At 54.2% G+C, this 15,342-nt stretch overlaps 1 protein-coding gene across 2 annotated transcripts; it reads right to left on the bottom strand.

Annotated features, from left to right (window-relative positions):
• Positions 300-14,622, bottom strand: PLEKHB1 (pleckstrin homology domain containing B1). 2 transcript variants are annotated; one of them, XM_005667095.3, is made up of 8 exons: positions 14,463-14,622; positions 13,196-13,271; positions 11,182-11,334; positions 10,485-10,587; positions 9,444-9,483; positions 6,225-6,329; positions 2,184-2,283; positions 300-1,586 (listed from the first exon to the last, which is right to left on the bottom strand). In XM_005667095.3, exons 2-8 carry the CDS (start codon positions 13,230-13,232, stop codon positions 1,450-1,452), a joined length of 675 nt encoding a protein of 224 aa, XP_005667152.2. In that variant the 5' UTR covers positions 13,233-13,271; positions 14,463-14,622; the 3' UTR covers positions 300-1,449. The 2 variants fall into 2 exon arrangements, with proteins under 2 accessions (XP_005667152.2, NP_001231787.1); NM_001244858.1 differs by lacking the exon at positions 6,225-6,329 and having other exon boundaries at positions 301-1,586; positions 14,463-14,548.

The raw sequence follows: 15,342 nt of genomic DNA, 5'->3' as shown, positions 1-15,342 counted from the left end.
CCTCTCAGAAAGCAGGCAGGACATGACCTGCATCACCCATCAGCTCAGATGGCAGAGATCCTGAGGCAGCCTCTCCTCTCAAGTCCGCAGGGATGGCAGCTTATGGGTGGGGAATGAAAGATCCAGAAAAGTGAAGTGACTGGCCCCAAATTGCTCAGCTAACGTGCTGTCACCAGTTCTACCTGATGTCAGCATCCACCCTCTTCTCATGTGAGAGAAGGTACCTGTAGATGCTGAGTCCTAGACATGTCCCGAGAAGAAAGGGCCCCCTAGGGGAACAAACAAAGCCAGAGCCAGGCCTAGAGCCAACAGCACCTTTATTAGTCTCCGCCGCAGGGCAACTGGAGGCCCTATCTAGAAGGGAACTTTAGCAGGCTACTCTGGCTACTGGGCAGGGATGTTAGCATTTCTACTGGTGATTGGGACAGGATGGGGGAGAAGACTGGAAGGGAACCAGATGGGGAGACTGCCAGGCCACCTGCAGGGAGGCACACTGGGGCCTCCCAGACTGAGACAAAGGTGGGTCAGGCCTCAGAGGTGAACACTGCCATCTCCCCCACCGAAGGAAGAGACAAAGCCTGAGATGGTGACAACCGCAGCTACGACAGGGAGCCAAGTTCCTGGAGAACAGAAATGCATTTCTTGATGGAAGTCCCAAACAGAGCTCACCCACCCCCAGCAGTGGGACTCCAGTTTCAGCTCAACTGCTGTTCCAGGCACCCTGACACGGAAAACAGGTACTTTCTGAGCACTGAAGGAACAAGGGACCCAGAAATCTGGTCATGGGAAGGATGGGGCTAAACCCAGGGAGAGTTTGGGGTTCGGGTACTAACACAGGCAATATATTCACCATGACACTTCTCTCCATGAAGCTCACAGCTCCCCCTTACCCAGCAAGTTCCTGAGCTTGCAGAGCCTTCATGATCTGCCCACACCCCAGCCCAAATGAACTTCCTTTTAATTCTTTGGACATGCCATTATGTTCAGGGCTCTGCACTCTTGCCAAGAATTGTACTCCTAACCTACCTACCTCCCTTGTTACCTTCCCTCTTACTGTCAGAAGACTCACGACTCCCCCTTGTTAGCGTGTTTGTTTAATCCTGTTTGCTCCACCAAACCTGGAGGGGCTGTGTCTTCAGTGCCTGGAGAACTTGAAGTCTCATGAGCTGTGTTTTCTGTGCCCTGGTGTGTTTACGGAAAACATATCTACCTGTGTCCATAATGGATTTCTGGGGTGTCTAGCGGTAGATTTAAAGATTTTGAGCTAGGTTTGTGCCTTGGTTGATAGCACAGTGTGCGGGTGAGGGTGGGGGTGGGGAGTGGAAGGAATGAACAAGCCCAGAAGAGGCTAATAGGAAGGAAGGAGCCAAAGTGGGACAGGGCTTGGATGGTGGAGGTTGGGGCCCAGGAAGAAAGGGGTCGTTTTGGTCTACGCGCAGGTCCTAGGGCTCAGAACCAGCAGGGCGACCACATGAGCGAGCCGAGAGCGGCGCCCGTGGCGGCTCCCGCAAGCATGCCCATGGCCAGGGGGGCGCCCGAGCTGTAGTAAGGATCCTCCCGCACCACTACGTGCGTCACGCCGGGACCTGCGGAGAAATAGCCGGTGTGGGCCAGGACTTCAGAGGAGAGCGCGGCGAGATCGTCTAGCCCTTTCTGCTAGACTCCAGCCCAAACCGAGAGAAGGTGCTGAGCCCACTCTGCTGCTCCCCAGTTAGAGAAACTGAGGCCTTGATGCGGAAGGACACGTGCTCTGTCTCCACAGCTCCCATGCCCTGGATCTGCTATGGAAGTTCTGAGATCGTGGGGCTAGGATGGCCTGGCGAGGAAACCCCGGGAACCCTAAGAACCTCCAGAGGGCACCTGAGCATGGGCCTTCCCAACCCCCAGACCCTGGAGTGAGAGAAGGCGGTCTTTCCCACATTAGCCACCAGGGGTCGCTGCCAGCTTAGGAATGGGAATTGCTGAGCTACCACTGAACAGAGGACAGCCAGCCTAGAGGTCAGCTCTGGGGTGGGAAAGGAATCTGGTCCAAGAGCTGATGTGAGTCTTGGGATGGGATGGGAAGGGCCTTGCAGAGGGTCCCGCCTGGGGCAATCCGTGGTCATTAAAAGGGTGGGGCCTGGTCCCTACTGATGGACCATGGGCGGGGACTGAGTCCGGGGTGAGGCAGACCAGAGACTTACCTGCGTAGGGCGGCCCATAGTAGCTGCGAACATACGTGGCCTCATGCGCGTTGGGGGGCACCACCTCATAGTAGTCCTGGTATGGGCTGTAGACGCGCACCTGGGGAGCCCTGCCTGGTCAGCTGCCAGAGAGCTGGGCCCAGGTTTGGTCCCCTACTCCCCCATACCCGGTTTAGACCCTTCTGGGCCCACTGAGCCATTTCATCAAGTTTAGGTGGGCCCCCAAAGACCAGCAGGTTCCTGAAGAAAGGCCCTCCCTCCCCACAAGGTTCTTGTCCTCTAAAACTTGAGCCCCTGCATCCAGCTCCTGGTTGAGGCCATTTTCCTACCCTGGCCTCCTAGCACTCCCCTGATCAAAAATTCTCCATGGCTCCAAACTTCCCTTCATAGATAGTCTAATATTTGCCAGCAGCTGTCCAGTGGTCACACTTGGAAAAAACCCAATGGTCTCTCTACTCTCCTAGTTGTGGAGAGGGGGCCCTGGCCAAGGCCTCAGCCCGAGAAACAGAGGCAGTTGGGGAGGAAGGAGGGGAAAGAAAGGGTAGAGATGGCCGTGAACTGAAGCATCATGATGACGATGACGGGTTTTGAACTAAAGTATTACTGAGCGTCCGCCACGTTCCAGGTCCCGAGGTAGGGTTCACATGTGTCTTACTTCCTCTCATCCTTACAGCAGGTGTTTACCTCCACTCTACGGCTCAGCCAGGGACAGGGGCTAAGAGAAGGATGGTCAGTGTCCCTTTCCCATTAGATTTTTACCAACCCCTCAAAGCCTAACTCAAAAAGTCACCCACTCCAAGAAGCCCTTCTGGTCTCAGAAAGAATCCTTTCTCCCCAAGTTCTCTGTGCACTATGCTTATGTCTTCTGTTCCTATCTTCCTCCTGGCCTTTCCTGCCTACACCCCACAGGTGAGCTGCCTATAGGTATGGGACTGTGATCATTTGTACTGCCAGCAGGGCCTAGTGAATAGCAAGAATTAATAAATATATGCTGATATATTAAAGGAGGCTCCTAGTCAACTATTCTCATTTTACTTATGAGAAACAGACCTGGAGAGGGGGTAGGATCCCCCTCTCTCCAGGCTTCCTCTTCTTACCCCCTTGCACCTTACATCTTTAACTGAGCTTAACACCCCAGTGGTCCAGGTGGTCCCTTAAAAGTTCAGGTGTCCAAACTCTACCCATCTCAAAGTGAGGTCATTGTCCTTCCACCCCTCAAACCTGCTCTTCTGTAAATGCTTTTGTCTAAATGCAACCACTCTGCACTCAAACCAAGACATCCCTGGGAGGTGCCATCTTCACACCCATCTTCCACATCACATCATTAGCCACACGATCTCATGGGTTTATCTTCTCAATATGCTCTTCCATCCATCCTCCTATCAGGTGCCAAGAGAACAAGGCCATTCGGCAACTTGGAAATTGTGGGTGAACTTGAGAAACTTTTCGGAGGAATGGCTGGAGGAAGAAGCCAGACTACTCAGGACTGAAGAATGGTTGAAAGGTGAGGGATGGAATCAACATGTCATGACAGCTCTTTCAAGAAGCTGGGCTGCAAAGGGGAGGCCTCCAGTCACGCCTTGGGATGTCAGATGCCCACGCCTTTTCCCTCTGATGGGGGTGCCTTTCTCACCTTAATTCAATTACCTAACTTTCTTTCAGATGAAACTCAAGCATCATTGTCCTGAACCCCAGATTATGTTAGGGTCCCCTCTGGGCACCCACAGCCCTTGGCCTTCCCTCATCATGGCACCAACCATTCTGTGGTGTCATTGCTTGAAGAAACCCCACACCACCACCAGCAGCAGCAGCAAGGGCAGGGACTGGTCCAGTCAGGCCTGGAACATGCAGGTGCCTAATGTATTGAATTTATCTCAAGTGAGTCACATATAGGGTCAGTCTGGGACTACGGTCACCCAACTCTGTCCAGTGTTAAGTTAGGGACAATGACCAGACCCAGAGCAATGCGGAGGCTCAGATAAGCAAGGCTCATTTCAAGTGACTTCCCTTACTGTTCTCCTTCCCCAAGGGTGAGCCAACAGGGCTTTCTGGTGGGGGGGCGGGGGGGAACCAGGATCTGAACTCATGCCTAGGAGGGGCTAGAAAGAGCTGAGCACTCTGATCCCCAGTTTCAATGGAAGGGACTCTGAGAGCCAGAGCCTACGTCTGCCCTGCAGTTTCTCTGTGAGCCAGTGGCCCTGTCAGGCCCTGGAGAGAGTGGAAACACCACCTCATGTCTCTGTGGGGCACCTGTTTCTACCCTCCAGCAGAAGAGGCCCAGAGGGACTCTCGCGTGGGTCACCTGGCAACGGCAGGGAATCCCCCAGAGACCCCACAGACAGGACCTAAAGGTCTGGTTCCTGCTCCTCTCCCTCTCCCGGGGCCCAGCCCCTTTTGTGGGTGGGGACGGGGTCAGCCAAACAGACCTCTCCCCTCAGAAAAGCTGTGGTGTGTATTTAAGCTTATAGCCTTTTACATGCTATTGGTAGGCACCCCCACTTTAAACAAACTCATATCCTGGTTTGGGTATGAGGGGTGACACCTCAGAATGCTGGGCTGGGTTCCCAGCCCTGCCACTGAAGTGTGTGACCCTGGTCATGTTATGTAACCTCTCAGAGCTTCTGTTTTCTCTTCTGTAAATGGACAGTCTTTCTATACTGCCCACTCCCAAGGCCCAGTGAGCATCCAGCAGAGCCATGTCTATGCAACTAGGTGGTCCTAGTACTTCTGGGCTCAGTCGTTCTGTACATCAGAATCCTCAGAGAAAAAAAAAACTTTTTTAGGGCCACACCCACGGCATACGGAGGTTCCCAGGCTAGGGGTCCAATCGGAGCTACAGCTGCCACCCCTACACCGCAGCCACAGCAACGCAGGATCTGAGCATGTCTGTGACCTGCACCACAGCTCATGGCAACCCTGGATCCTTAACCCACTGAGCGAGCCAGGGATTGAACCCGCAACATCATGGTTCCTAGTTGGATTCGTTTTTGCTACGCCATGACGGGAATGCCTGGAGAAAATCTTTTTAAACCACAGAGTTCCAAGGCTTACCCCAGAACTACAGAATTAGAGCACCCAGCGGTAGGATCTTACTATTTTTAGCTCCTTAAGTGATTCTCATACACAGCCACACTGAGCACCAGGGTGCTAGAAAACGAGTTCACAGTTGACCGTAAGACTCTAGCCCAGGTCCCCCACTGTGCCCCCACCCCCATGCCAGGCTAAGCACTGGGGACAGAGAGGATTTAGCCCCAACTTCTGCTTTCCAGAAGCACTGGGTGGGGGTGTGACAGGGAGACAAACACAAGCTAAATTATAATATGCAGTAGTGAGGCCATAACAGAGGGTTTTTTTTTTTTTACTCCTTTCTTCCTCCCTTCATTCATTCATTTGCTCTGATTCAGGGAAGGCTGCTTGAGGCCTACTTGTGTCCCCTCCTCATGCACCAGGAATAAGGAGGGTCAAAATAGATTGTCTCCGTCTCTGAGCACTCATTGCACACCTGCTGTATACCCCGCACTGTGCCAGGCTTTATGGGGCAGAGCTGACCTAACCTGATCCTTGCCTTGAAGGAAGTTCCAGGTCTCGTGGGAGAACAGAGTCAGAAATAAATAAACCAAAAGTCAGCAGAATGAGGACAGTCCTGAGCATTAGTGCAGTGGCCTGTGAGAGGGACTGGCAGTGCCTGGAGGTCTGAGGAGGTGGCAGCCTCTGAGGCATGTCTTAGAGGATAAGCATCATTTTGTCAGATCAGGAAGGAAACTGAGGGCCTTTGCAGCAGAGAGAACAGCACATCCGAAGGCTGGAAGGGGACAAAGGTCTGGCAGAGCTGGGAGCAGAGGGCTGAGCAGAGCACGTGGAGCACAGGGGGGAGGGACGAGGTGGGCGAGTCTGGCCCAGGCCAGATCCGAGAGCCTTGAAAGCAGGGCTGTGGTCGGTGTCCTGCGAGGGACGGAGCCATGGAATGTTCGTGAGCAGGGAGGGAGGGAGGCACGTCCTGGAGGCGAGAATGGAGGCAGGGAGGGCCCAGCCGGCACTTACCCAGATCCGCCTCTCAACCTTACAGGGGCTCCACGAGCGGGTCACACACCTGACCTTGGGGCAAACCCGGCGGCTCCTGGGAGGGACGGTGGCTCCAGCCGGGGCCTGCTCACGCCACAGAAACCCAAGAAGTGGAGGGAGGGAGGTGTCAGAGGCCTTCGACATCTGGAGAGACTCAGAGATCTTCACAGGCCCTGCCAGAGCCCCCTGCCAGCTGGCCAAGGGAGGGGTCCTCTTCTTCCTCAGCCCATGGCACTTGCTCAGAATGACCATGCTGGGAGGCTCCGAAACAGTGGGGACTTGGCCAGAGTTTCACGGAGGAGAAGGGTCAGTAGCGTCCCTCCAGACTTAGCCCACCTGCACGTGTTTCAGCTCTGAGGCTCCCCGCCTCCAGGGGGGACAGACAGCTCTGCTGTGTCTTCCCACCCACCTGCCCCCATCGCTGGCCCCCCAGCCTTGCTCCTGGCTGTGCCCCCAGCCCTGGGTTCCATGGAACAGCCAGGGTCAGGGCTCCTCCTGGAACCTCCACCCAGAGTGGAGGATAAACCTGCAGGATGTGGAGGGACAAAGTACAGGGCACTGCTACGCAGACTCAGGACAGAGAGAATCCCACAGACACACACACGCAGAGATGGGCAGACACGGGTATAGACACAACATACCCAGCTTGAGCAAGCCTAGGGACCAGAGGGGTGTGTGTGTGTGTGTGTGGAGGAGAGCAGTGGGAGGGGGAGTAGAGGGTCAGAGGTGAGAGATGTAAGAGGCAGAGCAGCAGGAAGACGGCCAGGCAGGGGAGGGGAAAGGCAGCGTCATAGAGTCACAGAGTGCAGAACGGTCAGCCCTCACCTCCTTCCCTCTGCCCTCTTGGGCGGGACTCGGGACTCATCTGCCCTGCAGAAGTGGGACTTGGAGCGCCCCCTGCTGACTGCTGCCCCAGCCTCCTCTCACACAGCCTCCACCCAGAAACCCGAGTCTGCTCCCCAGAGTCTGACCACAGCGCTCCCTGCTTAATGCCCTTCATTGCTCCCCTCTGGACAACCCTCAGGGTCAAGTGCAGTGCCTTCACCTGGACTTCAAGGCAGTGACACGGCTCCTCAGAGGTCATGTCTCCTATTCCTTTCCCTCCATGGCTTACCCTACAGCCATGCCAGACTCCTGGTACTTAGACACACATGCGTGTACACACGTGTGCATGCCACTCCCTCCTCTGCTCATGTAGCTGCTTCTGCAGTTACTGCCCTTCTCTCAAAATCTCACTGACCAATAGACAAGGTTCCAGTAGAGGCTGACTTCCACTGACTTAAGACTGTAAGGCTTTGAACGAGTCACCTTCCCTCTGAACCTCCAGCTCCTTCATCTGTAAAATGGGACTAAAGATACCAACCCCTACCCCTTCTTTTAAAAAAAATTATTAGAGTGTAGTTGACTTACCATGTTGTATTAGTTTCAAGTGTCCCTACTCGTTCTTGTTGAAGATTAAATGATACAACCGATGCCAGGCACTCAAGCACAATGCCTGGCCCTCAGCAGGTGGATGCCTGAGTTGCTGAATGCATCCGGGTCTTCCTGCTATTTCCCAGTGGACTCATTCTCTAGATGAGAAGGGGCTCCTCCGTCCCACAGGTAGAAGGAGCAAGCATAGAATCTGGGGTCGGGCAGATGGGGTTGAGGCCAAGCTGGGCCACCCTCGAGCTGGAGGCTTTGTGCACCTCCTCAAAAGCCACACCTCCATCAGTCATTAGTCTCTGTTGACTTTACCTCCTCAGTGTGTCTAATCCTCATCAGCTGGTCTCTGCCAGCAAAGTCTTGGCCCAGACCTCCAGCCAGTCGCCTGCACACTGTCCCAGCATTCTAACTGGTCTCTGGGCTTCCACCTTTACCCTCTACAGTCCCTTCCCTACCTACCAGCTGGACTATCTTTTTATTTTTTACTTTTATTTATTTAAAAAAAATTTTTGCGCCCCCCCCCCTCCCATGGCATGCTAAGTTCTGGGGTCAGGGATTGAATCCGTGCCGCAGCAGTGACAATGCTAGATCCACCTGGGAATTCTCAGAGTATCTTTTTTTTTCTTTTCTTTATGGCCGCCCCCAAGGCATATGGAGGTTCCCAGGCTAGGGGTCGAATCGGAGCTGCCATCTATGACCTACACCGCAGCTTTTGTGGCAATGCGGGATCCTTAAGCGAGGCCAGGGATAGAATCTGCATCCTCACAGACACTATGCCAGGTTCTTAACCCACTGAGACACAACAGGAACTCCTTCCAGACTATCTTTTTAAAAACACAAATCTGGTCTGACCTCTTCATGCCATTTCTCTGTTTAAAATCTTTCAATGACTTCAAGTGCTCTCAGCAGAAACCACCATCCTTAACACAATCTTTAATGCCTGGCCCTACTAACCCTCCTTCCCCCACTGATCTCTCGCTCTCCGAGTTCCAGCCACCCCAGTCTTCCTTCTGTTGTTCAACTTGTAAACGTCATTAACGCCGTAATGTCTCAGGGCCTTTGCACGTGCCGTTCCCTCTACCTGGAAAGCTGTTCCCTTCACCCCACCCCACCCCTTTCACCAGGTTGATTTCTGTTTATCCTTCAGGTCTCGTCTTGAGCTTATCTGGACTCCCACCTGGATCAGGCCATCAAGGTGGATGCACATCAAATGCACATTGTCCTCTCTGTCAGAGCAGTTACCACCACTGCAGTGGGCTCACTAACTGTGTAACTTGTAGCTTCACGTCTAGCTCCCTACCAGGCTGAGTCTGGGAAGGCAGGACTTGTGTCTGCTTAGCTACCCTCTGGTCCCTGGTCTTTGGCACAGTGCCTGCTACATAGTAGGAGTTCAGCAAACATTTGTTGTGTGGATGAATGAAGTGCAGTCTGATCTGCAGAGAGGGAGCGATAATCCCAAGCTCACAGCACAGTGAGGAGGAGCTGGTTTTGCAACTGCACCACACCTGACACACAATAGTTGCTCAATAAGCACAGTTCCTTTCCCCCTGCTCCCATGCCAGCCTCTGTACCAGGCCTTCTTGGAGACCGCTCTCTCCCTCCTCTGGCACTAGTTGGCTGTCTTCTGTCCTTTTCCACTTGGGGCTCAGGGCATCTATTCACTCACATACATGGAAACTGAGAACTCCTGGCAGGCAGAGACCGAGTCTGAGTCATCCATGATTCCATGGCAGGTGGCGGGGGGTGGGGGGCAGGAAGGGAAAGGGGGCTCACCGGGGTGGAGTTCGCCTCCAGCAGCGCCGTCTTCCACGCTCTGCAACAAAACCCGCCAGACCATAAGGAATAGAGAAGGGGAACGGGACCCCACACTTTAAACTTGCCTCCCCAACCCAGCCATGAGCCCTGGTCTCTTGGCTCCCTTGGGTAGACAAAGGGGACCCTTCTGCCGCCCCAGTCACAGAGACAAGCCCTCCTAATTCATTTTCTGTCCACAGCCGCTTCCCTTCTAAAAGTTCCAGTTTCCCCATCTAGACAAAAGACAGCCAGGCTTGGGTGGTCTCAGAGGTTCAGATGCTGACATGCCCAGGCTGGTTCTCTGGCTGCCGCCCACCTCCACATCCCAAACCTACAGACCCAGCTCCCCAGCGCTCTGACCCCAGAGCCCCGGGACCGCCCAGTGGACACGGGACAATTGAGCCTTTGTTGGTTGCCATGGCACCTGGCTGGAGTGGACAAGGCGGCTCTGTGCTTTGTCTGTCTGGAGCTCAGCTTCCCCCACTCCCACACCCCCATCTCTTTCACTCTCTTCCAGCGCAAAGGCCGACCGACCCTCCACCAAGAGAGTGGGAAGGGAAAGAATGTGAGGAGCACGGCGCGGGGAGACGCGCCTGGTCCGGCGGCTGGGGCTGCCCCTGACATCGGGGTGCCCAGGGCTGCCTCCGTTAGGCAGGTTAGTGACGATCCCTCAGATCAGAGTCCACTACCGGAGCATCTTCTCAGATGGGGGTAAAAAGGGGGTCCTCTGGGGATGCCTGATACCCACCCTGGGTGACCAAGGAGCACACACCTGAGGCAGGTGTGCACACCCCTCAGCCAGCAGTCCTGACTTCATCTCATACCATATCGGGAGCTCGCTGGATATCATGCCCATCACTATGAGCCATTCAGATCCACTCCCTGCTCACCCTCCATCCACTGCTGTGCTCACGGGTGTCCCTCCTTCCCTACCTTCAGGGAACTAGAAGCCCAATGAGGAGGAGGCGTGTGGTCATAGTCCCCAAGATCCCACCTGATCCTCTCCTGGGAGCAACTTACAAGGCATCGTCGCGGGTCTCTGCGCACAGGTGTAGGCGGGTGCCCTCCCGCAGGTTTACAGTCAACAGCCCATCTCGGCTCCGGCCCTCGGGGGGCTGCACATCTAAAGGCAAGACGCACATACACAGGATTTCCACAGGGCACACCAGGCCCCGGGTCTCCCCAGTAAACCAGGAACAAGAATAGGAACTGACTTCTCTGGGTCCTATTTACTGGCCGTTGTCAACCACATACTGTCCTTGGGATTCTGCTCAAGTCTGTAGACCCTTCCAACTTTTCCACATTGCCTGTTTCCCTAGGTAGGCCTGTCTATCTCCCAGTTTCCCTGTTTTAATTATGGCCGAGCCTTGGCCAAGAGGATTTGCTGTGTGGCTCTGGGCCATGTGCTTAATTAACTTCTCTGAGCCTCCTTATTTCATTTCATCTTAATGTAGTTCTTTGCAGTAGAGAGAGCAGAAACTGTCTGACTCACTTCTGTAACTAGCATAGGGCCCAGGTCCAGCAAAGGATAAGAACTCCATATTTCTTAATTCACACACACATGAAATGAAGTTGATGGAGGCCCAGAAGCAATGTCTGTGGAAGGCCTCTGAGAGCTGCAAAGAGCCTTCCACCTAAGAGGAGCAGGTGTCCTCCGACGGACAGGGGGAGGGAGGGCACAGCAGTCACTGCGCCGGAGGGAAGGGGCTCCGCTCACCGTGGCACTCTTGGCCGATCTTTATGTCTCGGACGTTGAAGTGGATGAGCACGCGGTCCTCCTCGTCCTGGGCTGTCTCATCGTGGTAGTAGCCCAGGGTCCCATCCAGCCACAGGGCGAACCAATTCCGTTTCCAGCGGCGGAGGATGGAGCCTGTGTGATATTCCAGACCCACCAGGCAGGCTGGCCACAGCTCTGGGTGGCTCCCTCCCAGAGCCCCTTCCCCCCAGCCCCCAGGGTTGTAACCACCCCTTCCTTGTCATCCCCCTGAAATGCTGGCAGGGCCTCTCAGCCTTGCTCACCATCGCCTCCCATTGGGCCTAACACAGAGTGGAGGTTCCATGAGTGCGTGAGTGATAAATGAACTCTCAGATTTCTTCTTGGAGGAAGCTGGGAATCTTTTTTTTTTTTCTAAGTGTCACAAGACATGGAGCATTTTCACAAATTCAAGTTCATGTCTAATTGGAAATCTGTTTCTGCATGTAGTCTTTCAGAGAAAAAAGCATTAAGTTGGTTTTTTGTTTTTTGGGTGTTTTTGTCTTTTTGCCTTTTCTAGGGCCGCTTCCGCGGCATATGGAGATTCCCAGGCTAGGGGTCTAATTGGAGCCGTAGCCACCAGCCTACGTCAGAGCCACAGCAACTCGGGATCCGAGTCTCGTCTGCAGCCTACACCACGGCTCACGCTGGATCCTAAACCCACTGAGCAAGGCCAGGGATCGAACCCACAACCTCATGGTTCCTAGTCGGATTCGTTAACCACTGTGCCACGACGGGAACTCCATGTTGTTTTGTATGAATATGGAACATGATTTGTGTAAGGATTAACGGAAAACCTGCCACCAAGCACTTGTTTTAGGGGAACCTATAGTTTCCACTGCATCCAGTCTACTGAGGGGATACGATTATTGCTTATATTTGTGAGCTGACTTGGGAAAAAAAGGTCAGGCTCCAAGTGACAGTCATTTGTGTAGTTACTGTCTCTTCCACCAGATGCAGGGGCAGAGGGGCACATGTGGTGTCCATAGCTCACCACACCAGTCGTGGCACGTAGCAGGACCTGCATTCAGTTTTACTGAACTGAATGACCTGAGTATGGGTCATGGGGTGTGGGGGAGCCGCTAGCCCAGGACAGCCCTTGTTCAGATCATGACTCTGGTCAGAGGTAGGTCTGGAAGCCTGAGCCCTAGCTTCAGACTGTTTTTTTCCTTTTAAGGCTGCACCTGCGGCATATGGAGGTTTTCTTGGGCTCCAATCAGAGCCGCAGCTGAAGCCTAAACCACAGCCATAGCAGCACCAAATCTGAGCCACATCGGTGACCTACACCACAGCTTGTGGCAACGCCAGATCCTTAACCCACTAAGCAAGGCCAGGGATCAAACCCGCATCCTCAGAGACAAAATCTCGTCCTTAACCTGGTGAACCACAGTAGGAACTCCAGCTTCAGATGTTTTGTGATTGGAAATCTTAACAGGAAAGGGCTACGTCATAAGAGAGCTTCTTAGAGTTTTACAAGTTCCAAAGTACAGAGGCATTTTTCACTTTGTTTGGTGGCCAGCCCTAGGCAGGGGTGCTATGGACGCAGAAGATAAAACCCAGTCCCTGCGCTTGAGGCACTCACGGTATGAGGTGGGCGGGTGGTAAGCTCCACAGGTAAAGGTGGTTTTATATCAGTGCTTTGGCAGGGGTGTGCATGAGGCACTGGGGACAGAGAAGGGAGCCTCTCACCAGCTTGGTGCCACAATAGGGGCTGGGTGGGGGTTAGAGGAAAAGCCAGAGAAGGCCCCTCACAGAAGGGGACATCTGAGCTGGGTCTTGAAGAATAAGTGGTTTACCAAGCCGTCAGGAGTGCGAAGGACATGCCAGGCAAAGGAAGAGCATGGACGAAAGAGCAGAAAACAAAAGAGCATGGTTTCTTGGGAGAAGGGGTCAGTGTGCAGGTCCAGCAAGCCACTGCCTCACTCCTGCCCCTGGACAAGGTGCAGGATGGACAAGGACTTGGCCAGGGGTCACTCACTCTGTCTCCACAGCCAGCCGCCCCTCACCAGGGCCATTTCTTCAAAAGGACTCTCCAGGGCGGAGTCAGGAGGAACCTGTCGGAGGAGCCACAGGACACACCTGGCCTCAGCCGCTCTCCAGAGAGAAGTCCCCCCCCTCTCCTCCCTGGGGGAGCCACCGAGGAAACGTTTAAAGGAGTGTGAGTAAACAAACAAGGGCCAGCCTGCCTGCCTCCTCCCCAGTCTCTGCTCCAGGCACATAATGGAAGCACTGTGCTTGTGGGGTCAGCAGGGCAGCCACCTGTTGCCCTGGGTCGGGGTGGGGAGCCTGGATTCCAATCTCGGCCCTATAACCTTGACCGAGTCCCTTCTCCCTGGCCTCTATTTCTCGATGTGTAACCGTATGCCCATGAGCCAAGGAGATACTGGAGGGAGGAACTCTTAAAATGTTAGAGACTCAGGAATTTCAAAATGCTGGCAGCAGAAAATATTAGAATCATGGCAATGGATGCGGGACTTTGATGATAAGAAAAGCCTTCCTCACACGTGAACCCCGCCTGAGCCATTTACAAAGTGCGTAAAATAATGATTCAGCGGCAGCTGTAATTGATCGAGTTCTATGTGACAGGTATACTACCCAGGTGCTTTCACCTATTATCTCATTGAAGCCTCACAGTAGTTCTTGTTATGCCGAGGAAACTGGGGCCTGGAGAGGTCCCGTCACTTGCACAGGTCTGCTTGGTTAGAAGGCAGCAGAGCCAGGATGCACACCCAGCAGTCCTGGCTTCAAACCTTTATTCCAGCAGGAGCTTTAAAACCCCCCAACACCCAGGTCAGACCCCATAACAGTGAAATCAGGATGTCTGGGGGCAGGAGGCAAGTACTGATAGTCCTGGAAGATCCCCAGGTGATCCCTGTGCAGCGACGTCTGGGCCCCACCGCAACTCTGTTGGCTATTTACTAGATGGATAGGATGCTCACGCCTGTGCTACCGATGGACAAACTGAGCTATAGGAAGTGACTTGTCCGTGTGTGATGGAGCTTGGATTGGAATCCAGGTGTCCTCTGTTCTCGAGGGCGACTAACTTTACAGCAAGTGCCTTCGCCCCTCCCCCATCGCTCACACCTGTTGCTGCGCAGTAAGGGCTGCCCCGCGCACCTGCGTTGGAAACCCCGGCCTTGTCCCTGCCTCCCTTGCCACTCTCTCCCGTCTTCAAGCTCTGACACAGGTCAGACAGAAGAGGGCCAGATGCCAACGCCCTCTCCGGCCCCCCTTGATGCACCCACCTGTCTGCACCTGCTGCGATGCTGCTGCCAAAGCGGCCGCTACTTGATGCTGCTGCCACCCAACCCGCTGCGCCTGCGCTTTGTGCGCCCCAGAGCCTTGGGGCATTCCAGTCCCCAGGCTGCGCCCCGGGCCTCGCAGCCCCCGGGCCCCGCCCTCCGGCTCCGCCCCACCCCCTGGGAGGGCGGGGCTGTAGAGATGCGCTAACGGGAGGTCTTTTGGGACTTGTAGTCTGCAGGCCCAGATCTGAGCAGTACTTAGCATCTGCTTGGTGGTAGCCCTGTGCCCAACGAGAGCGCAGGTGAGAGGCGACACCCGAAATTTTATTTTGCTGTGAAGTCATTTGTTCATTAATTTATCATGAAACCTCCCCCCTTTTTTTTCGGTGTTTTTTTTTTTTTTGGCCAGGCTCACGACATGCAGAAGTTCCTGGGGCCAAGGATCCAACCCACACCACAGCAGCCCCCCAAGTCATAGCAGTGACCACACGGGATCCTTAGCCCTCTGCGCCACCAGGGGAACTCCATGAAATCCTTTTTCCCAAGAACATAAAGCACTAATTTTCTAGAAAAATGTAAAACTACAAGGAGAAACCAGGCTTCTAGTTTTGCCACGTTTTCTTGATACTCAGTTTGGGCCCAGCACTGGGCGTTAGTGGGGGGCACAAAGCAGCACCCCACAAGGCCCGTCCTCCTTTCTTTCCCAGCTTCTAGTCTGGTGGGGAGACAATAGAAACACACCATTAAAGCACAGGATGTGTCTTGACAATGGGAAAGAAGAGTCTGATTTTGACCAAGAGCTTCAGGTAGGCTTCCCAGAGGAGGCTGAGAGGGGTCTCGATGGATGACTCTGATTGTCCAGCATTTCAGTGTGTTTGGAAAG

The sequence above is a fragment of the Sus scrofa genome, chromosome 9, assembly GCF_000003025.6.
Source record: "Sus scrofa isolate TJ Tabasco breed Duroc chromosome 9, Sscrofa11.1, whole genome shotgun sequence".
Classification (NCBI taxonomy): Eukaryota; Metazoa; Chordata; class Mammalia; order Artiodactyla; family Suidae; genus Sus; species Sus scrofa.
This window is presented reverse-complemented; position numbering and strand designations above follow the sequence as displayed.